A 23,003-nucleotide genomic window follows, 5' to 3' on the forward strand; every position below is an offset into this window, starting at 1 on the left:
CATTTGAACCACATTGGCACATTGTAATTCAAATATTGACATGTTTTCTCTCCAACACAACCCTTCATAAGCGAACTAATAACATCGAGAGTAAAATGACTAGGATAAAAAGTAATTGTAAAATATAAATTTTCTGAAAATATTTTAAAATAATATTTATTTATTTATTAAAATTCATTGACAACATATATCCAAAAACAAAAATAAATAATAACTAATTTTTTAAAAAAAAGATCCAATCACAATCTCAGAAAACTAGCACTAACAATATGTTAAATTATTCTTTGCCGAGAGGGATGGGAGGGGGATACTTGTTCATCATGACAAGCACTTGGCAAGGAGCAATTGATTCGAGAAATGTCCACCAGCACACTTCCAATCGAAATGTGGTTGGGTTTCTATTTTTTTTTTTTTTTTGGGGGGGGGATCTCTAGTTAAAAACCTGGCGACGATTACGGATCACGCTTGTAATTTTGAAAAATGCCCCCTTCTCCCTCTATTGCATTCATTGATATTTTATACTTGTTCATGGGCTGAGCTGGGCTTGGTTCGGGCTGGGCTCAACAAGGAACCAGCGGCCCTCGGGAGAAAAAAAGAGAAAACCTTTAAAGTTTAAACTGGATACGCGTGAGAGCACAGGAATTTTATGTACAAGAGGGGCCAACTCTAGTGAAGGTGAATGACTCATTAATACTAACATAGATGAGATTAACCTCACATCTAAGTCACATAGAGATAAAATTAATACTAACATAGATGAGATTAACCTTACATCTATCAAGTCACATAGAGATACAAAAACAAAAAAGCTTTCTATTCCAATTCTGACTGTAGTGCTTCGACAAGAGCTTAGGGAGAAGTTATGCATGCCAGCAATTTTTGGCATATTTGTTGTAATTCAAGTGAAGAATCTGAAAAGGATACGCGTGAGAGCACAGATCTTGCTTCTAGCAATCCCCCGGATATACTTTTCACAATCACATCTTCACTGGCCAGAAGAGATGCGATTAGCTTAGCGCTTGCCATCCTCTCCTGATAGAAAATAGCCAGCAATAGAGCACGAAAATAAATTGGGTGAGAAACTGAAAAGGAGGGTAAAAATAGCCTAAACTGATGTATTCAAGAAATTTTATTGGGCAGAAGAAACACCAAAAAGAAATCCATTTTGAAATGCACCCACCATCTGATATGAGGCAAAGAATGAGTTCTGAGGAAATTGAAAACAAAAAATATTGTGCATGCAATCTTCAGGTCACTAAAATTCACGTTTTACAATCCTACAGTGTTTTTTTTTTTTTTCAAGCATTAAAATTGCCTGATTTCAGTAGAGCAAGGTTTATTCAACGATAAAATGTGGAAAAAATGCGGAAGCTGCAAGCTCGGGTCAAGGCAGGGCATGTATTGCAGGATCCTTAACACCCAAGTAAGTAGGAAAAAGCGGGGGGAGGGGTAATAATAAAAGGACCAATAGATATCAAAAGTAGCGGAATATAAAATTGCTGTCTTGAAATACCAGCCATAAGAAATAATATTTAAGTCACATCCTCAAAGAGCCACATATGCATGGAGTTGATCGCTTATGTCAATGCATAGAGGTCTATATTAAAATTACTATCCTCTGTGGATAATGGATTTCAAAATATAAGACCAAGTATAGAACACTGAATAAAATCGTCTGGGACTAAGTTTAATACCTTCTCTGACCCCCGACTAAGAAATTTGAGAGAGAGGTTTAGGAGATCAGATGAATAAGGAAGAACTGCAGACTTCAGATGGTAAACAGCTGAAAACAGAACCTGGATGCAAGCAGCTCTGATGTCTGGATGCATTATGCCCTGCATGATGTGAAATTGTTTATTGCGCAAAGCAGAACTGCAAGTCATAGAAAGTATGACTTCTTTACCTTATTTAAGACTAAAAAGAAAAGATAATAAATAAATAAGATACCTCAACGGCTTGAAGCAGATGTGGAACAGTTTTTTTAGCAAAAGGCTTCTTGCCAGAGTCCGAGATCTTCTGGCAAGCACTGATAAGAACATTGGCCATGCAGACACGGAAAGAAAGAGTGGTTGTTGCCTCAAATGCTGAGTTCTCACTACCCAACATGGAAGCAGAAACAAGTGCATTTTCATCATTTATAAGTAGATTGATTACATATAAGAGGACACAGTTTCCTGACACAGCATTCCCTGTATTTTGAGCCAACAAGTTCAAAGTAAGACTTTGTCCAGTGCATAGCATAAAATGCTTGTGCCAAGGGTAAGATACCAACCACAGTAACTGGTCTTCCTAGCTGCGCCTAAGTTCTTTGAGGATTCCTTGAATGATGCAGGAACTTGCAGCTTAGCACAAATCATAAGTGCCAGACAATCAATGCAACCATGTTGTGCTTTGGAAACTGAAAAAACAAAAGAAATTCAGAAACATCATATTGGAGCTATGAGTAAAATGGACAGAAGTATAAAATATCTACCTTCATCTCCATCTAAAGAAGGCCATAATAGAATAGTTTCTATCATTTTTCTTATTTTCAGAATAGCAGGATGAGAAATTGAATCCATGCCTCTAACCTACAAACCACAACACGCATTTACATTAGCTGCAACATGATCAGTCATAAGAGACTTGTAAATATAGAATATGAGAAAAAAAATTGTATTATTACCACGAGAGAAGTGCAAACTGAAAACAAGCATGCTTTTATCTTTAGTACATCATGAGAAGCTGCAGCATGTTCTAATACAGTCGAAACAATTGGTAAGAGCACCTACAAAATCAAGAAAGTGAGGAAGGCTCTAAGTATCACCTGTTATGGGGTTCAAAAGAAAAATTACTACAACCAAAAAGAGAATGCATGTATACAACATCCACACACTAAAAATTCTTAACTATTTTGTATCCTTCTAATTTTGAAGATTAATATAAATGGAATTCACTTCTATTGATTCTTTTGAATTCCAACTTGCCGCTATAAGGTATAGTCTGACAAGGCAAATCAGTATGAACTTCTTACAAGAAATGAAAAGGCAATGCATTGTGAGAAAGTCGCAGATGGGAGCTGAAACCAACCCATCCTATCTCCATTAAAAACATTTCAACATAAGGTGAAAGGAAACAAGATCAGAGACCAAAAAATGGATGTTCAAGTGTCATGGATTTAAGAGCTATACTGGATGCTATATTATGTTGAACACAAAAATGAAAACAACAGATAGGAGGACACAAAGGATCCTTTCCCGCTTCTAAAATTATGTATTCAAATAATATGCCGAATGAAATACCAAGAGCAAAAATGACATTGAAAGTTTTACTGCTTAAATCCTAAAATATTTACGCTTCTAACTTTAATTCATCGAGGTGCTTTGTGGAAGAGTTTTTGGTCATTCATTTAGAAAGAATCCTAAAAACTTTGCGGCAGATTAGTTAAGCTAATCACATAAGAACAAGGTTTAAACCTCATTTGAGTAAATGACATTGCCAGAATAGCAGACACTAATTGCTTTCCAAGTATTTCAAGGAAGCACAATGACCACAAATAAGTTGACGTGAATCCCTGTGGCGTACCTGGGGATGAATACGGCCACAAAGCTCAGCAGCAAGTTTTCTTACGTCTTCAAATTCATACTTATTAAATGCTCTGATAAGAAAAGGAGACCAAAAAAAACAAACAATATATCAGCACTTGATACAGGTCACCGAAACTTTATGGCACTCCAGCTTATGGATTAACCTCTTTAAAAGCAATGCAGCTAAACAATCATGAATAATGTTGACATCTCCGCATTCTGAAACTGCATCGGATAAAAACAAAAGTTAGTTGCATCATCAAATTGTAAAGCTCAGCAGCAGACCATACATTCATAGAAATCAGACAACTAGTTTACAGCCACTGCTCAATCATGTAATAAATGGGTATGAAAGTCGATGTGGTAACCAGAATTACATGAGAGCTAGTTTACCCCTTCCTGCATGGGTGTTTGATATTGTGGTGCAGTGTTTTTCAAAAGTATTTTTTGCTTGAAAATGCATCAAAACAATTGTTTTATCATATTTTATTTTTATTTTTGGCATCAACGCATCAAAACCATCAGAAAACACTAAAAAAACATCAGTTTGATGTTTTTTCATGTCAAACACACTTTTAAAATGCACCCAAACATGGGTTGAAACACATTATTTCACTAGCAGAAAGCAATTCACATATAAAAAGGGGACTTGAAAAGATTTCTTTTGATTTAAAAATGTGTGGTTTGGCATGCAAGATTTTTTGTATATTTTTCCACCCATTCTAAATCAATAGATATGCAGAAAAATTTCAGATACATTTAACCCTTGGAAAAGTAACCAGTAAGCAGTTTCAACAATTGTAATTGCTCTACAACACGTCATTAAAATCAGTCTGGATAGCTTCTGTCCTTGGCATGCTTGTTTATAAAATTTAAAGATGTTGTGCTGAAGCTCCAATTTCATCATGGAGCTAGTTCCTCGCTTCCCAGATTTGCTTGATTGACAAATTTATTCTGCAACAAATCAAATGTTTTACGTATTCTACATCCAGTAATTTTTATTGATCACTGGAATCAACTCTGGATACAACCTCAATGCATGTGCATGTGAGTCCATACATAGACCCACATACAAAAGCACAACTTCTGGATTGGAAGTCATGGACTAAGAAACAAAGACATGGAGCATTATGGACAACCAAAAATGTTATTTCTGTGCTTATATCATGTTATATCTTACAGGTTCATAATTCATAGAACATGCAGAGTTCAGGCAAGATCAATGGACAGAAGTGTACCAGTGAAATGTTAATTGTTGAAAGAAGCTAGGCAATAGATATGAACTTGAAAGAAGTCCACAACAATAAGCAACAGCACAGTCATCTTATGGAGCTTTTCATTGTAGAAGGAATAAAGAAAAGGAGAAGGAACAAAAATGAGAAGAGGCTTAAAGAAGTTACAAACAGACCGTGAGCAATGCTTTGACTGGGAACTTGACCATACAAAACAGATGAACTGAGGTCGTTGAAAACTCTCAGCGGAAGGAGCCTTATAATAAGCAGTGGACAAAGGTGCTCAAAGAGAGATTGCTGCATTTTCACAGAGTCCTCGTCTGTATACGTTCTGCTCTCCCACATGGATATGAAGCCTTCATCAATCCTGACAGAGGAAAACATATAAATTCAACAAAGGAAGATAGTATCATCATGGCAGATCAAAATCTGAGATCATAGGTATGCTTATGTCCTTTCTAACATCCATCTAACCTTTGATAAAAAAACAAACAAACAAACAAAAAGAGGCAAGGTTTCATGCAATAATTAGTAAAGTAGATGATCTAGCTTCAGGAAAACTATGTAATCAAATGACAATAGTAGATGATCTAGCTTCAGGAAAACTATAGAAGTTGTAATCAAATGACACTTCCTGCAATTTGAAGTCTAACAGCATTGAATAGAGTAAATTGCCAGAACCAATATCTGGCATTATATATCATAAATAATTTTTTTAACTTGGTCAATATGATCATTTAAAAAAAAACTAAAATTTGATTGATTGAATTTATTGATTTCCACCAATTCAACCTGATCATAATCAACTAAATTACCCAATAAATGGTGAATAATATATTTTCTACAAAAAAAGAAAAAAACTGGACCAGAACAGATTAGGTCAAAAAAAAAAAAAAAAAAAAAAAACTGGACCAGAACAGATTAGGTTAATATGATTTACTTACTCTTTCTGTCCCTTCATCTTCAAAAGAACAGGATGGAAGATTTCATTTACAACTTCTGCCAGTTGTTCACTTATATAACTCAAAAATCGAACAATGGTAGCGTTTGCTGGCTCAGAAAACATCTTGTCAATTAAAGGTCCGATTAAGGGATTCCAGTCTTGAACCTATGATATTTCATAATGTCAGCTGACAGGTTGCTGATAAATAACAAAATAATCTGAGAGTGAATTTGTTAAAAAAGTACTACACAATAAGGGTAGTAGCCTAGTGGTGGGGTATGCCTCTACTTCATTGAGGGATGGGTTTAACAAAGAGATATGCAAGCACGATCATTTATACAGAGATGATTAAAAAAGATTGATATTGAAAGAAATAAATGAAAAGATAAAAAGAATATTGATGTTGAAAGAAATAAATGAAAATGCACATAGAGCAGGGAAAATGTTTGATGAAGCGATCAAACAGGGATAGCATTGCACAGGATATATCCAAATTAAAGCATTCTCAAATCTTACTGTTTTAGACCACTCTGGGATCAACTTGAGTACTCGATCAATGTCCACTTTTGATCCTGTGCATTGTTAATGGAAAATGAGCATTGAACAAAAGGCAGATGTCTTGCTCAAGGAGACTGATAAGTGTCACTAAGAAAAAAACATTTTAAATCAAATACCTAAGACTCAGTTATTAGTCAGGAGGATGGAATGAAAGAAAAAAAGACATCAATCATTCCTCGTTCAAAAAAACAAATAAAGAGTTTCTAATGAACCTTATAGAATATCTGAATTTACCTAATTGAAGATAAACAAAAAAATCAGAAAGAAACAGAAAACTGTCAATACCCACATTATTGAACATTCATGTAATAATCAACCCAATTAGCCCCTGGGCTTAATGAGTTGGATTCCCAATCTTAAGTTCAAACCTTGGGGATGAGGGAGATTTTTTAACCTCTCCATATTCCGCAAAAACTGCTGACATTTTCATCTTATTGGGTGATTGTATGTGAATAATAGCTATAGTAAGCTGGTCATGCAACCTAAGGGAAAAGATTACCAAATGACACAGACAGAAATAGATGAAAATCCAAGATCTGCCAAATTGTAAAATCTAGTGAGAGACAAACCTTCCCTTACATCTCCTGCGGTGTTTGAAGGATCTGGACTCTTGTTAAGGTTGCTGTCAAAAGATGAGGGAGGAAAAGGTAAACAGCGAAAACTCAACTCTGCTAATATGATTCAAAATGAGAACTCACAAGAGTTATCCAGGAAATATCAAGTTTTATTTCTCATGAATGGAAAAGAGGAGAAATAAATACCTAAGACAGTCAAGTAGCAAACATATAACTTCAGGTCTAGAACTATGGTATTTGAGCATGGCAATAAAGGAAGCACAAGCAGATGATTCCTTCCCTGCTGATGAGCACACAAGCTGAACCAATGTAGGCAAAACCAATGATGGGTCTGCAAAAAGAGAGAATTTAGCAATAGGGGCACATTGATAAAAACATTAAATCTTTATTGACAAAAGAGAGAACAAAGAAGTTTTTCCCAAGACCAGGCCTAGAAGAAGAGACTCTGTATTATTTTTCACAAATCACTAAAGAATTTTTGGAGTATAAAGCGTCCATTTATGTTTAGGTCCTCTGCAAACTGCCAATATAGCATAGAAATTGATCACTAGAAGAATGGATTGGAGATTTATATATATAACATCTCAATACAACCATTCTTAAAATTATAGGTTCTTTCAAATATCAGTATTATGTACATTCATGTCAGAAGATATGAATATAAAGAGAATGGCTTACTGGTACAAACTATGCAATTCCTTTCTAGAATGAAAAAGCAGATGTTTTGAAAGTCTATGCAACAGAAATAGGAGAAATATGGGCAGGTTTCATGTAGTTTCAGAAGACATCAAATAGACCTCTTAACACAAAGAAGCTAAGCAGCTATTACAATCCCTACAAATACATCATAAGGATTCCATGTCCTGTCAAAGAAGTTCACGAAAGACATAAGGTAACACCTCAATATAACACATTGGATTGGATTAGAACCATCAGATTGCCCATGAATGATATAACAGCATCCCTCATACCAATAAAGAGCACTAGTAATGACGTGAAGCGTGTTTCAACTATATTTATGAATTAGATAGACAAGACCAAACATGAAGAGAAGTCCCTGAAGAAACTAGAAAGCATTTGATATGAAGCTTGAGTTGTTTTAATTATTTTCCTAAATAATTTTGGATTTTAATTATTTGTTTTTAATTAGTATTTAAGAATCCTAACGCTAAATGGATTATACTAATCATACAAGGAATCCTTTTTTACAAAGTATTTTAGTTTTAATGAAAATCATTTTCCATAAAGGATTTTAAGACTAATACAAATAGGTGTGTCTGGTTTATTTGGAGAAAAATATTATTATTAAGACCTTTAATAAAACACCAAAGAGTTTTCTTTAAATTTCTCTACAAGTTAGGTCTGTACCTTTAGGGCTTAAGAACCCTAATTTTTTACCATAATATATGTTGCGTCAATTGGTATCAGAGCAAGTTAACCTCTTTAATAGACAGATTGTAGCAACCCACTCCACAATGCAGAAGTGGAGGCCCTTTAGGGCACTATACGAGCCCAGGAACAAACTAGATTGTTTAGAGCAAACCATAATATATCTAGCTCGGCTAATGGGTAACACAAACAAGGATCGTAAAGAGAGAAACTTGCTTGGAGACTTGCCTCGAGGCTGACCAAATCCCAAACCTATTCCCGAAGATCCACCTGGAGAACCAGTTGTCCATGTGAAGGGTGTTCGTGGATACGAATTTGATGGGGGCCGTAGGGCCTTAACATTCCAAGATAGACCATTGTAACAAACACATGATTTTAGCATTAAGATAGAAATCCTCGCATTCAATAGAGATTGGACATAGAAGAATTTCTTGACTGGATCGTTGAATGTGATAGGGTTAAGTACTCAGGTTTTTCGGAAGAGATGTTGAAACTAATCACAAATAACCTAAATAACCTGAAGGGTAGAGCTTCTTCCTGCTGGAAACATCAGACAAATACACACTTAAAAGGAGGAAGACAACCTATCATGTCATGGACGTGCATGAGACAGTTATTGCATGAGAGATTTCTTCCTTTTGACAATGAGCAATATTTGTTTTAGCAATACCAATGAAAACAAGTTGAAACTAACAAATCAAATAACCCCTATACTAGGCCAATGATTGCCAAATGTTTTAAATGTGGAGAACCAAGACATCGTTCCAGTGATTGTAGGACACAAAAATCACTCAAACTGATTTTAGAGCAGTATGAGCAACCTCCCTCTGATGATGAGGGCGAGCTGTGTGAATCTGATGAGGGTGATGAAGAAAATTAGTATAAGCATGACGATGATGATGAGAGACAAAACTATGTGGCTAGGAAGATGCTGTGATGAAGAAAATTAGTATAAGCATGACAATGATGATGAGAGACAAAACTATGTGGTTAGGAAGATGTTGCTAACACCAAAGATTTCTGAGGATTTGCAGTGAAATAGGTTATTTCATGCCCATTGCACCTTAAATAAAAACTTGTTTAACTTAACTATCGATAGTGGAAGCTGTAAAAATATTATTAGTAAACATATTGTTGGTAAATTAAAATTACGACTAGAACCCTTATCCTGAACCTTACGAGATTAGGTGGATTAGGTCAATAGAAAAGATAAAGGTAAATCAACATTGTAGAGTACTATTTCCTATTGGGAAGCATAGGGATGAAACGTATTGTAATATAGTAGATATGGATGCACGTAGTTTGATCTTCAGTAGAGATTATTTGTAGAAGATTATAAAGAATTGTGTGAATTATACTCTTGTACTATTGAAGTGAGAATCCAATCCTAATGCTTCTAAAGTAGAGGAAAAGACTTTCCTTACAATAACTAATTTAGAGCTTGATATGCAAGCAAAGATATAGGAAATTGGGCAAATTCATGCATTGGTTGTGAAGGCATTAGTGGATGAACAAGCAAAAGACAAAAGAGAAGACATTCCCGAAGTAACTTAGTCTTTACTTGGCAAGTTTGAGGAGATTTTGCCTGATGAATTGCTAGATTGATTGCCACCAATTAGAGACATTCAACATCAAATTGATTTGATGTCGGTAGCTAACCTTTTAAATCTGCTACACTATCAAACGAGTCTTAAGGAGGGTGAGATATTGAAGAAAAAGGTAAATGAGCAGTTGAAAAATGGATAGATCCAAGAAAGTCTAAAGTCATTATGCAATTCCAGCATTATTGACTCTAAAAAAAATGACAGTTGGCATATGTGTATGAACAGTCACACCATCAACAAAATAACTGTGGCATACAAATTTTTGATTCCTCGGTTAGATGACATGATAGATCAGTTACATGGGGCATCAATCTTTACGAGGATTGACTTGAAGAGTGGCTACCATCATATTTGAATCCAGCTAGGTTATGAGTGGAAGACAACTTCAAGACAAAGGAGGGATTGTATGAGTAGCTAGTTATGCTTTTTAGACTGTCTAACGCGCCGAGCACTTTTATAGGGGTGGTGAATAAGGTCCTATGACCTTTTATAACTAAATTTGTGTTTTTTTTTATTTTTGATGATATCTTGATTTATAGTAGATCTGAGATTGATCATGTAGGACACTTGAGGATGGTGCTTAAGTGACTATTAGAAAATAAATTATATTAAAATCTAAAGATGTGTAGTTTTATAACTGGTAAGCTACTGTTTTTGGGCTTTTTTGTTAGTGCAGAGAGCATACATGTTGATGAGAAGAAAATTCAGGCCATTAGAGATTGGTCTAAAGATGTGTAGTTTTATAACTGGTAAGCTACTGTTTTTGGGCTTTTTTGTTAGTGCAGAGAGCATACATGTTGATGAGAAGAAAATTCGGACCATTAGAGATTGGTCAACCCTTAAAACAGTTAGTAAGGTCTGTAATTTTCATGAGTTAGCTACTTTCTACTGGCGATTCATTCGAATTTCAATAATATAGTGGCAGCCAATATTGAATGCATGAAGAAGGGAAAATATGATTGGGGAAAAGAGACAGAAAAGGCTTTAATGAAAAAAAAAAAAAAAAAGCAATGCTCTGTTTTGGCACTTCCATATTTCTACAAACTGTTTGAAATAGAATGTGATGCTTGTAGTGTTGGGATTTGTGGAGTTCTATCCCAAGAGAAGAGACCCAACACATTTTTTAGTGAGAAGTTGAATGATGGCAGGTTAAAGTGGTCTACATAAAACTACGACAAAGGGTTCTATGTTGTTTTTCGAAATCTTAAAAAGCAGGGGCATTATTTGATTGGTAAGAAGTTTGTATTGTATTATAACCATGAGACCCTGAAATTTTTACATGATCAAAAGAGAATAAGTAATGATATCCATGCAATATGGGTCACTTACCTCCAAAGGTTTCCAATCAAAATTGTGTACAAAGCTGGAGTTCAAAATAGAAATGTTGATGCTTTGAGCAGAAGAGCAGTCTTACTGGTCACTCTTAAGGGGAGAGATCACTGGATTCAACTATTTGAAAGAGTTGTATGAGCATGATGAGGATTTTGGCGAGATGTGAAAGAAGTGTCTAAATATGCTCGTTGATGACTTTCACATTTATGATGGATTTCAGATGAAAGGCAATCAACTTTGCATTTCTTGGCCTTTATTGCGGGAGAAGGTGATTCGGGAATTGCATGGAGAAGTTTTGGCTAGTCACTTGAGGTGACAGACCATTGACATATATTATTGGCCTTAATTGAACAGAATTTTGGTAAATTTATGCAAAAATGTTATATTTGTCAAACTGCCAAGGGACAAGCACAAAGTATAGGTTTATATATACCTTTGCCTATTCCTGAAAACATGTGGGAGGACTTGTCAATGGATTTTGTACTTGGATTACCTCATACCCAATGGGAGATGAATTATGTATTTGTTGTAATTGATAGGTTTTCAAAAATAACACATTTTATTCCTTGCAAAACGATGAATAATGCATCTGCTATTGCTCGACTTTTCTTTTGAGAGGTGGTTTGTTTACATGGGGTGCCAAAGATCATCTCTTCTAGGACAACAAATTTATTATCATTTTTTGTGTATGTTGTGGAAATTGTATGACTCTTCATTATAGTTTAGTAGCCCGGCACATCCATAGATAGATGGGCAAACAGGGTCGCTAGATCAGACACTTGGAAACTTGTTAAGGCGTATTTGGGGTGACAAGCCAAAACAATGGGATTATGCCCTTGTAAAAGAAGAATTTACAGACAACAGTACCAAACACAGTGCCACAAGTAGATCAGCATTCGAGATTGTGTATCTAAAGTGTCATAAACATGTGCTAGATCTTGTGCCAATTCAGAAGGGTGTTGGGTTTAGTGTGGCTGCTAAGAAGATGGCTATGGATGCACAAGCTATCATGGAGGGTGTGAAACACAAGTTGATGAAGACCAATACCAAATACAAGGAAGCTGCTGAAAGATGCCACCGTGCTAAAGTGTTCAAGGAAGAAGATAAGGTGATGGTGTTCATTTGCAAAGAGAGATTTTCGATGGGATCACATAGCAAGCTACAACATAAGAAATATGGTTCTTACATTATCCTGAAGAAGATTAGTGACGATATTTATATTATCAATTACTTGATAGTGCAAGTATTTCCAAAACTTTTAATGTGTCAGATATATATCATTTCAATGATTATCAAACTTTGTATCCAGAGCTTAGACATGACTCGAGGTCGAGTATTTCGCAAGTAAAGGGGATGGGCATGGAGCATGTTACAACTATATTTATAAACCAGATAGACAAGACCAAGCCTGGAGAGAAGTATGTGAAGAAACTTGGAAACATCTCATATGAAGTTTGAGTTGTTTTAATTAGTTTCCTAATTAATCTGAATTTTAATTATTTGTTTTTAATTAGTATTTAGGAATTCTTTCCCATAAAAGATTTTAAGACTAATAAAAATAGAGGTGTCTTGTTTATTTTGAAGAAGATTATTATTAAAAAATTTAATAAAACCAAAGAGTTTCTCTAAATATCTCTACGACTTAGGTATGTAATCTTAGAGCTTAAGAACCCTAACTTTTAACCATGTTATACATTGCGTCAAGTTAACAAGCAACAAAAAAGGAAAAGGTATTAAAGTGAACTAACCGATCATGGAAAGTGAGTTGGATGCCAGTTCACGAATTATTGTTTCTTCATCATTAAGGCATTCTAACAAGTTGTTTGCAATATCTTGCCTGAAATAGTCATATGGAAAGATTATAAGTGACAAAAAATGAAAAGCAAAAGAAACAGGAAACTAATGAATGATATAGCTTCTAAACAGTAAAATACCACGCCAAATGAGAACTTTTTTTTGCTGAATTTGATGATATGGAAACAAGTTCCGCTATAACATCAAGGGCATTCCTCCTCTGCAAAGCATTTCCAGAAGCAAGGCGGCTTAGAACTTGTTTGAGGCAGTTACTGTTAGTGCTCCTGTTGAATCAAATTTTAGCATGAAGATCCAAATAAGCTACCACATACTAAAAGACAAATGGAAAAGGAAAGAATACATTGAGCAGCATTCTGCTATGAGCATCACAACAGCCCTGGCTGTGCCATCCCGCTCATCCAGAAGGTGCAGTAACAAAGGTAGCACAGCATCCATCTGTCTACTGTCTGTCAGACCATTTCCAGATGAATTTGGTTTCAATATGACTGATTTAAGTATGTAAACAGCACCCTCCACCACATCTTCATCAGCACATTGAAGCTTCCCACAACAAAAAATGGAAAAGGAGGAAGAAAAGAGACAATAAGTATGACTACAGGATACAGTGTTCTATCATAAAGAAGATTGGATTCTAACACAACAGGGTGGATGAGTAACTACTACCGGGACTGCATTTCAGACGACACAATAAAATACAATGATCCCATCTATCTCAACTATGTAGGCCATTAAAAATTCAAGATTTCCAAATAAAAAATTTCAAACCCTGATCGCACAACTTGTGCTTCAAGGGGGACTCTTGGAATAGCATCAGCCATTCCTACAACTATAAAATTCTACAGATGGTGAAGAATGCATGCATAACAAGAAAAGAGAGAAGAAACAACATATTTACTGCCACACTTCAGATGTGCCCCTTTTCTTTTGTCTTCTTGAAGTATACAATAAGATTCCTAGTGTTATCTGTCATCACAACAACATAATTTTAAACAATTTTATTTCATCAACCCAGCCCCATGCACAAGAATGCATTCATATTCTGTTTCGGTTAATATCCTTTACTAACCCCATGCTTAATATAGGGCATGATAACTTTTATCTGGAAAAAAATGGGGTGCATAATAGCATGTATCTAAAACCTTCTGCAGGACCAGCCTATAACTATTTGCAGTCTAAGCCTGATCCAAGCAAACTCCAGGCAGCAGTTGCAAATTATTTGGTGACTGACTGACAGCAGTTGCAAATTCTTTAGTGATTATTTGTTTAAGTAAATATGAAATCAATCAACAAATACATTAATAACTTGCAGAGAGGCTATACAGTTATTAGCACGAGCCATATAATAGTAGGCGGATATAATTCAGGGGCTGATCAATCAATGGGCTTGTTCGTGATGTCAAGAAAATTTACCTGTGACAAAAGAACTTGGGATATTTGCAAACCATTTTCTGACAACGCGGTTTCAAATTTCTTGGTGTCTAAACGTCCCAAAAGAAGGCATAGACATCTCAGGAAAAACTTTCTAGTCTCCAGACCACCATCCTTGTTCTCTGTATGCCCCTCGGTATGGTTATCTGTATAATACTGCACATGCATTTTTTTTCCCCATTTTAGTCATCAGAAAAGGATCAATCACTTGGAATTGAATTAAATAGACAAGAATTGTGAAAAGTTGAGTGATAAAGGATCTTTCACAAATGCTTAAGTCAACACAATTTGCCAGAGTTCCCTGATACAGTCGTATATATGCCCACATTAAAATAGGCTACATGCCAAAGCATTCTTCTCTCAATTAAAAGCATGACTATGAAGTCAGGGTCCTGTGAACTTCAGTTCAGGCCTCCCGTCATAATAGCATAGATAGGAACTCTACATATCCTAAGCGTGACCATTATACCACTTCATGATGCAAAAAATATGTTAAAGATGGCATGGAAGATATGATCTCACGCCATGTCAAAATAGATATGGATCCAGGTACAGAGAAAAATGGTATGAAGAATTATTTGTATGGATAAAACCAGTAACATAAATTTTCAATGCAACTTGCAACTAACCTGGATGCCAGATATGTACTGATTTAATAAATCATCGCAATGCTGAGAAAATCTACGGTCTTCCAAGTGCAATAGAGTGCTGTAAATCTTCCAGCATGAAGACACTAGCAAGGCTTCTGTTTTGAGAATGTTTCCACCTGTCTTTGTAATTGGAGACAAACAGACAATGCATAAATCATCAGATATTATTAAAATTACAAAATCCTTAAGAAGCATATACTGGGAATTAGACCTGCCTCATTTTCAACATGACCATGGTGCCTTTTTATCTCTTGTAACCATTTAAGCACTTGCTCAACCCCTTTAGCATGTAAAGGCCTACTTTTGCTGCTCCACTGCAAGGCATGGAAAAATCAACATGCTACAGAACATAAATGCATGTTTTAAGTAGCTGGAAACTATTATCAAATCAGTATTTGTAGCAATTAGATATAACTTGGAGATCATGAAATCAGAAAAATATCTAGCATTCTTTCTAAGATCTGAACTCATTTCTTGAAGAAGTTAATACTAGAAAGGAAATCCCAGATATAATGTAGAAATATTTAACAATGCTAATACAATTAATATGAATAATACTATCATGTCCATGAAAGCAAGATAGACAGATTCATAAAAGTTTACTACTATGAACTTCACTCAAAACAGTTGGGAAAATATCCCTACTTAGATGAATATAATAAAGTATCAAAGAGATATAAACTTATCCATCATCATATTAAAAAAGTCCAAACTTCTAAAAATTCAGTAGACTTCAATGCTTCAACATGGTGACAAAATCTTCAAGAGATTGAAGAAAAAATGACGACATTAAAGGAACAGAAAACATTGACTGAAGATAAGTAGAGTCCAAAGTTATGAAACATTAAAACCCAAAAAGAAAATCATTCTGGCAGGCCAAAAGGTTTCTGGTTTTCTGATTGCATATACAGATATCTAGAGAGAATGCAGATACACATAAAAAGCATATAGATCACAGTTTCAGCACCCCAATTACATAGTCAATAATCAACCGAGAATTGGGAGGGAGATCAAACAAGAAAACTAATGTATAGAACATACAGCAAGAAGTCTCTGTAACAGGGTGATAAGTACTTCTATCTGCTTCCAAAGTAAGTGAGCCATTTCAATACTAAACACTTCTGATGATTCAGATGGTTTCACTTTCTTCTCTTTGATGGCAGTTGACACCAAACTAATAGGGTGTGATGCATTTGAATTCAATGATTTTGGCTTGTTACTAGCAACCTTGGTCTTTTTTGTCAAAGCTTCTGTGATAGACAAAATACAATCTGCAGCAGACACTGAAAGGCGAGACGGCAACTCAAGTCTATCCTGCAAAGTGCTGCAAATCACATGGGAAAATAAAGGAGACCTATAAGAATATTGAATTACATCATCATGCATACTTTCAGATGAACTAACAAATGTGACTCCTTAAATTCCATGCATGCAACAAAAGAAACCACACTGATTTACAATGGATGACAACACATAAAGATTACCAACCATTCAATACCCACACAGTAAGAAGCTAAATTCAAGTATGAAAATCCTACAAAATCAGTGGTAAATTTATGGCATTCAGAATTAATTACACTCAAAAAGATATAATTACAACCAACTAAACCAGGCAAGCAACTCATAACATAGCATCTAGAATATACCACTAGTAGCAATAACCGACTACATCTTGCATGATTTAAAACAAACAAGAATAGACTATACCTTCCCTTGCACACTATGCACACCAAACGCGGGATACATGAGCAAAGCATCTTCAACAACGCATTATAGTTATCTCTTATTCCTACCGCAAACAAAAATCAAACCGATTACAACCAAACCGATCTTCACAAAAACAAACACAGTAAACTTACACAGTAGCTGAGAAAAATAAACGAAAAATATCTCATTACCATTTAGCGTATGTTGCTCCGTAAAATTCTCATACTCCACTAAACCACGAACAAGAATACACCAACCAAGTGCAACATGCCGATCCTCTTTCCTCTCGATAATATTAGCCAAATCCATAGCAACAGCTTCGAAAACAAACTCATCTTGAAATAACCAGTTAATGATTGTCATAGCTTGTCCTCCATGCTTCAAATTTACATTCCTCAAACACTAATAATAAAATAAATAAATAAATAAATAGAAGAAAAATGGAAGAAAAAAATAAAAATAAATTACAAGAAATAGCTGCATCCGTACATGTTGAGTGATAGGAACTAGAATCAGGTCCAATTTCTCGTGTCTCTCAATCGCGTCTTTAACGTATTTGTGCAAGAACCAAAGCGAATCCTCCAGTGAACCTACAAAGGACATAGAATTCAAAATCCGAAACAGAAACTAGTTGAAACAAACAAGAAATCGATTGTTGAGTGAGTACCGAGAGAAGGCTTTTTGTTGGTAGAGTCGAGAGAGAGGCGATGAATGGAGTCTTGAAGCTTCTTAGTTCGAGAACTGAGTAGAGTGGTAATAGCTCTGCCGATAGTCACTGAAATCATTGATTCTGTGGAATCTAATTTCCGAATTAACACTTCCGCTTCTTGTTGATTCTCCATTGAAATCATGCAACGACAAGGATTGGATTTAGGAAATTACTTTGCTGTTTGAGAGGAATTCCCAGGTACAATGGAGAAGGTTTTTATTGAGTAACCAGGGGCTTTGAAAAGAGCATCTCAGTTTTTAAACCCGCACCGCCGGCTTATTGAATGGACCCGGTGACTTTGAATTCGATTTTATTTGCAACTCGGCTCCTTCAAATCGGTTTATCCAAAATGGTCTGGTTCAGGTATTTTAAATTAGGAAAATATTTTTTTTGTGTTTATTTGAAAGTGTAGTAAATGTTAAGTTTTTAAGTGTTTTTTATTTATAAATATATTAAAATAATATTTTTTTATTTTTAATACAAAAACATTAAAAAATATAAAAAAATAATTTAAAATTAAAAAAATTATAAAATATCATATGTAAAAAATATAAAAAAATAATTTAAAATTATAAAAATTATAAAATATCAGATTACATTATAATGAACTATTTAGTCAAACTTAAAGATTCGTTAGATCATGTTTGTTTTTGTAATTATGAATTTTTTTATGTAAAAATTTAATTTATTATTATTTTAAATCATTTAATATTATTTTAATATATTTTAAATTTAAAAATAATTTTTTCAATTCTTGTCTGAAAAAACTCATTTCATTTTTATTTTTTAACATAAAGATGTCACTTCCTTTAAAAAAACTACTAAAATTATGTTATTTTAATATTTATCGGTATAGAAAGGAGACAGAAAGATTGTAAAAATGAATTAGCTGAGAACATTATATGGTCCCTCTGGTATTATATTTAGTCAAATAAAATCCTTTTCTTTGAATTGAATCAGATCAACCTGTTTTTTTGCTTCCAATTAAGGCAATTTGAGCATCTTGATCCAATTTATTACTCATTAAAAGGACATGGCTCCTTTTATTTAATCGTAAATAAGTTTTATTTACAAGAAGGTTCCTTCCAGTACAGTATAATCTATCATATTTGAGATTTTGTGATGCTTTTTGTGGAAGAATTCAAAATTTTTCAACGATATATTTTAAAAGTTCATTATTTTTAAAAAAAAATTGACAAAATTTCTTTAAATTAGTCTATCTCGAGTTATCAATAAAAATCAACATTGGTATCTAATCAACTATTTCTGTAATTCAATGTTTTTATTATACTCCAACATATTTTAATCAACAATATTTTACTTTCTCTAATATATTAACTTAAAGAATAATTATTTTGTTAAAATAAAAAAAAAATTACCTTAACTATGATAAACAAACCATAGTTATAGATTTAATATTCTTCTTTCAACCATATGAACTATTCTAAGTATTGTTTATCACAAATGATATTAACTATATGCTTCTAAATATATATTATTATTATAATTATTATAATTAGAAAATATTTACACAATAAAGTACAAGTTAAATAAGTTAGTCCATTTAAATTTATATGTACACAATATTATAATCTTCAAAATATACAGATAATAATGTTATTATTGATAAATTTCATATCCAAAAAATTTATTGATAATAAAAATAAACTTTAAAAATTATTAGGAGGTGTGGTATTTAAATAAATCTGTATAATAATTTAAAAAATAATCATGGTCAATTAGAATATTTATATTTACATTAACATGTAAATATATATATATATATATATTAATTACTCATAAAATTTTTACATTTATTATCATCTTTCAAAATATTATTCACAAATCAATAATTTAAAATCTAAACTTATTTACATCATAGAACTTCAATTCTAAATTATTAGAGTCTATCATGCTTGAGATTTTGTGATGCTTCGTGCCTCTAGGAAGCTTTGGTGGATTTCAATGAACAATGGCAATGCCTTATTTACGTTTCTTCTAAACTATGTTATGATTTAGATTGGCTAACAAGTATGCGTGAGTACAGTGATAATTATGTTTTAAAATATTTTTTTATTTAAAAATATATTGAAACAATATTTTTTTATTTTTAAAAATTTAATTTTAATATCAGTAAATTACAATTATCAACAATATAAATAAATTAATTTTAAATTAAAATATTTAAATTTTACCCATCACCGTTCAAAATATAATAATAGATGGGGCTAAGCTCTTGCTAAATGCCTTTTTGTTGTCATGGGCTTGGTATGCCAGTAATGTTTTTCTTATAAGATTTGATTTATAAGATATAATATGTAGAGAGGCAGTTTATTCACCATGAAATATATTGGAATATGTGTGTATATTGTAAAGTCAAATTATTTTTTTATCAATTTTTTTTCTTAAGATAATTGGTAAGCTTGGAAGAAAATTTTCTTTTTAAAAAGTCTTGTTTGAATCTCTCAAAGTATAACACGAGTAAAGAAGGTATTTTTATATCACTAAAAGTTATTAAGTTTTTTACACCAAAAGTTCAAGAGAAATATTGTATTTTTATCTTTTAAATAGAAAGAATCTCTGATAAAATATAAGGAGATGGTAAGGATAAGGATACATATAATATCTTCTTTAAAAGTATCTAAAAGAGAAGAGTTAGTATATGTTGCTATAAATGATCAGGGTGATCTGCCCAGAGTCTTTTATAAAACTCATGTTTTCATTTATTATGTACTTGTTCGCAATTCAAAATTAATTTTACAGTTTTTATTTATACAAAAGGCTACATAAGATTAGGGTGATTGAAACTTTTGAATAAGATCTTTTGACTCGAAATCATTTGTCTATTTTAAGAAGTAGTTCTTGAAAAGTATCGATATCGGATATTGCTATGGATTTATTTTGAAGAGTATTAATTTAATTTGTAAAGGATGGTTGGATTGTTAAAATTCTTCTCAGATTTATTGGGCTGAAAAAAGAAAAATCTTCTGAGAATCTAAAATTTATATTATGTTAATGAAAAAACAATTTGATGTATCGTCTGTGTACTAGATAATATTTTATTTAGTTAACGCTCATAAAGTTTAGTATTGATGTTACAAAAACAATAAAAAAGGACTAGCAATGCTACCAGTTATCCCGTGAAATCCCAAAAACAAGTGCACATGCACAAAATAGGGGGGACTGGATCAGATGCTTCCATATGCTGCAAGTTCTTCCCCAGTTCTCTTAAATGCTTCAGTCGACAGCAATGAAGGCATCATAGCCATGTGCTTATCCTTGCATGTCCGTGCCAATGGATGGTCTGCATTCTGCTCTGCCCTCATTTTCCTAGCTATTAGTAATGTGATCTCAGATGTAATGAATTCACGGAGATTCATGCTTCCAGCAAGATAAAAACAAAAACAAAAACGCAAATGCTCTGGAAAAAGGAAGGAGATAGGACTTTCTCACGAGCCACCATCAGCTGCTAACTCAAAAACCTTCCCTGTTTTTGCATAGCGGTGGATTTCCTCCTCAGTTTCTGGTGTTTTGGGAACAAGCAACTCAACAGTCTCAGATGCATTACTCAAAAACGCAAATGCTCTGGAAAAAGGAAGGAGATATGACTTTTTCAGGAGCCACCATCAGCAGCTAACTCAAAAACCTTTCCTGCTTTTGCATGGAGGTAGATTTCCTCCTCAGCTGCTGGTGTTTTGTGAACAAGCAACTTAACAGTCTCAGATGCATTACTCTGCAATAAGATCATGAAAAGCATAAAACCATGAATATAAATACTCAATCAACTTCAATTTGTGTGGCAAAGAGAGAGATTTGAACCCTTTTTGATAGGAAAAATATAGCAATCAAATCGAAGACTGGTAGCTTCAGTGTCCCAATGCCCCACATATCCATGGATACTACACTGAAGGCAGTTTAGTGCAGAACCAGGCCTGAAACTCAATCTACTCATCCCTTCAATAACAAAATTATACGAAATAGAATCATGCATTTTAATCCGAACATGGTGCAATGGCCACGCTGAGTGGAAACATCTTACTGTACATGTCATCAGTAACACAAATTTTCTGACTGATCTTTTCTTTTAACTTACTTCGTCTGCATCAAAGAAATTGAGAGAGGGGGAGCAATAATTCAATTGGTTATTCTAGAGAGGGATGATAATTCAAAGTGATGTGAGTGAGAAAATTGCAAGATGAAAAATAGGGTTTGAGAAATTGGAAACTTGGGATTTTAAGAGGCATAGCATGCTATTTTTAAGGATGTGAATTTAATCTGAACTTGATGGATATTGTTTCAAACCCATGCGAATGAGAATTTTTGTGGATGGTAACATTGCTTGATGGATAATGCATAAAATATAATTATTGTAGAACTTAATCCAGACCTAAACTGATATATATTGACATAGCATACACACATGTGTATTACTATTTAATTTTTTGTTGAGTAATAAATAACAATTATAAAACAGGTATCCATATGAATACTTGAAAAATCAAAACTTAATAATAAAATATAAATTTTTAAATTTTTTATCCGATTATTAATGGATAGATATATAAATATGTGTAAAAAAAACCTTCCTCATGAATATATATTATCATCCATTATTATTGTTTTTAGGTACCGTGGAGTTTGTACTTTGGAGTACAAGGTCTACCGTAAGAAAATTAAACATCGAGGGACCAGTTTGTATAAAAATAAAAATTTACTAGAACAATTCGTACCGGTACCATTAACCCCATCCTTCTTTTTTTTTTTTTTAATTAACATGGGTGTTCGGTCAGTTTGATCACGACTATAACCTCATCTTTTCTAGCAGGCGTCATCAAACTCAACTATTTGACTTGTATTTTCTAAAAAAATAAAAATAAAAATGTAATTAGAACTCAGAATTAATCTAAAAATAAAGATTTAATTTATGAAACTGTCTAATATAATTCTTTTAATCACACAACATATCTAACAACATATTTAACACGTGTTTGACACTATTTTAAAAAAAAAAATTTAAAAAAAATTGATTTTTTTTAATTAATATATTTTATATATTTTTAAATTATTTTGATATGTTGATTTTAAAAATATTTTTTTAAAATTAAAAAATTATTATTAATATATTTTTTTTTAAAAAAAATATTTAAAAAAAAAAAACTATAATTAAGCTCTCATGCACACTCTAGACATCACCACCACCTCAAATGATTTGCTTTTTCAGTTGCAAAACCTGCCATCACGCTTGCTTCCCTCACTGTATCCAAAATCATCCGTGCTTAATATTTAACTTAAATATATATATTCCATGTAAGGTTTCCTTATATGCTTTTTAAAAATTTTAATGCGTTAGTTCTAAAAATAAAAATAAATAAATAAATAAATAAATAAATATATATATATATAACATCATGCACCACATTAATAAATAAGTAGGGGGGAGCATCAAAGCTACGTATGTTTGCAGGCACCAAGTGCTTGCAATTCATGAAATCAGA

The 23,003-nt window shown here is 33.3% G+C and overlaps 1 protein-coding gene across 3 annotated transcripts; it reads right to left on the reverse strand.

Moving 5' to 3' along the window:
* Positions 1-630: 630 nt before the first annotated feature.
* LOC105122745 (ARM repeat superfamily protein) lies at positions 631-17,773 on the reverse strand. Of its 3 annotated transcripts, XR_841742.1 has the most exons (25): positions 17,467-17,773; positions 17,289-17,389; positions 16,991-17,201; positions 16,800-16,881; positions 16,134-16,416; positions 15,308-15,406; positions 15,072-15,212; positions 14,425-14,598; positions 13,355-13,554; positions 13,134-13,277; positions 12,948-13,036; positions 7,061-7,205; positions 6,869-6,921; positions 6,258-6,313; positions 5,743-5,906; positions 4,975-5,165; positions 3,731-3,791; positions 3,565-3,637; positions 2,666-2,767; positions 2,474-2,570; positions 2,273-2,398; positions 1,948-2,189; positions 1,695-1,835; positions 768-1,032; positions 631-713 (listed from the first exon to the last, which is right to left on the reverse strand). XR_841742.1 is itself a non-coding variant. In XM_011022032.1 (24 exons), the coding sequence occupies exons 1-24, from the start codon at positions 17,648-17,650 to the stop codon at positions 850-852; spliced, it is 3,342 nt and encodes a 1,113-aa protein (XP_011020334.1). In that variant the 5' UTR covers positions 17,651-17,773; the 3' UTR covers positions 745-849. The 3 variants fall into 3 exon arrangements, 2 of the variants coding, with proteins under 2 accessions (XP_011020334.1, XP_011020335.1); XM_011022032.1 differs by lacking the exon at positions 631-713 and having other exon boundaries at positions 745-1,032; XM_011022033.1 differs by lacking the exon at positions 631-713 and having other exon boundaries at positions 745-1,032; positions 15,072-15,208; positions 15,304-15,406.
* Positions 17,774-23,003: the final 5,230 nt, after the last annotated feature.

This window comes from Populus euphratica, unplaced genomic scaffold, assembly GCF_000495115.2.
Source record: "Populus euphratica unplaced genomic scaffold, PopEup_1.0 scaffold20.1, whole genome shotgun sequence".
Classification (NCBI taxonomy): domain Eukaryota; kingdom Viridiplantae; phylum Streptophyta; class Magnoliopsida; order Malpighiales; family Salicaceae; genus Populus; species Populus euphratica.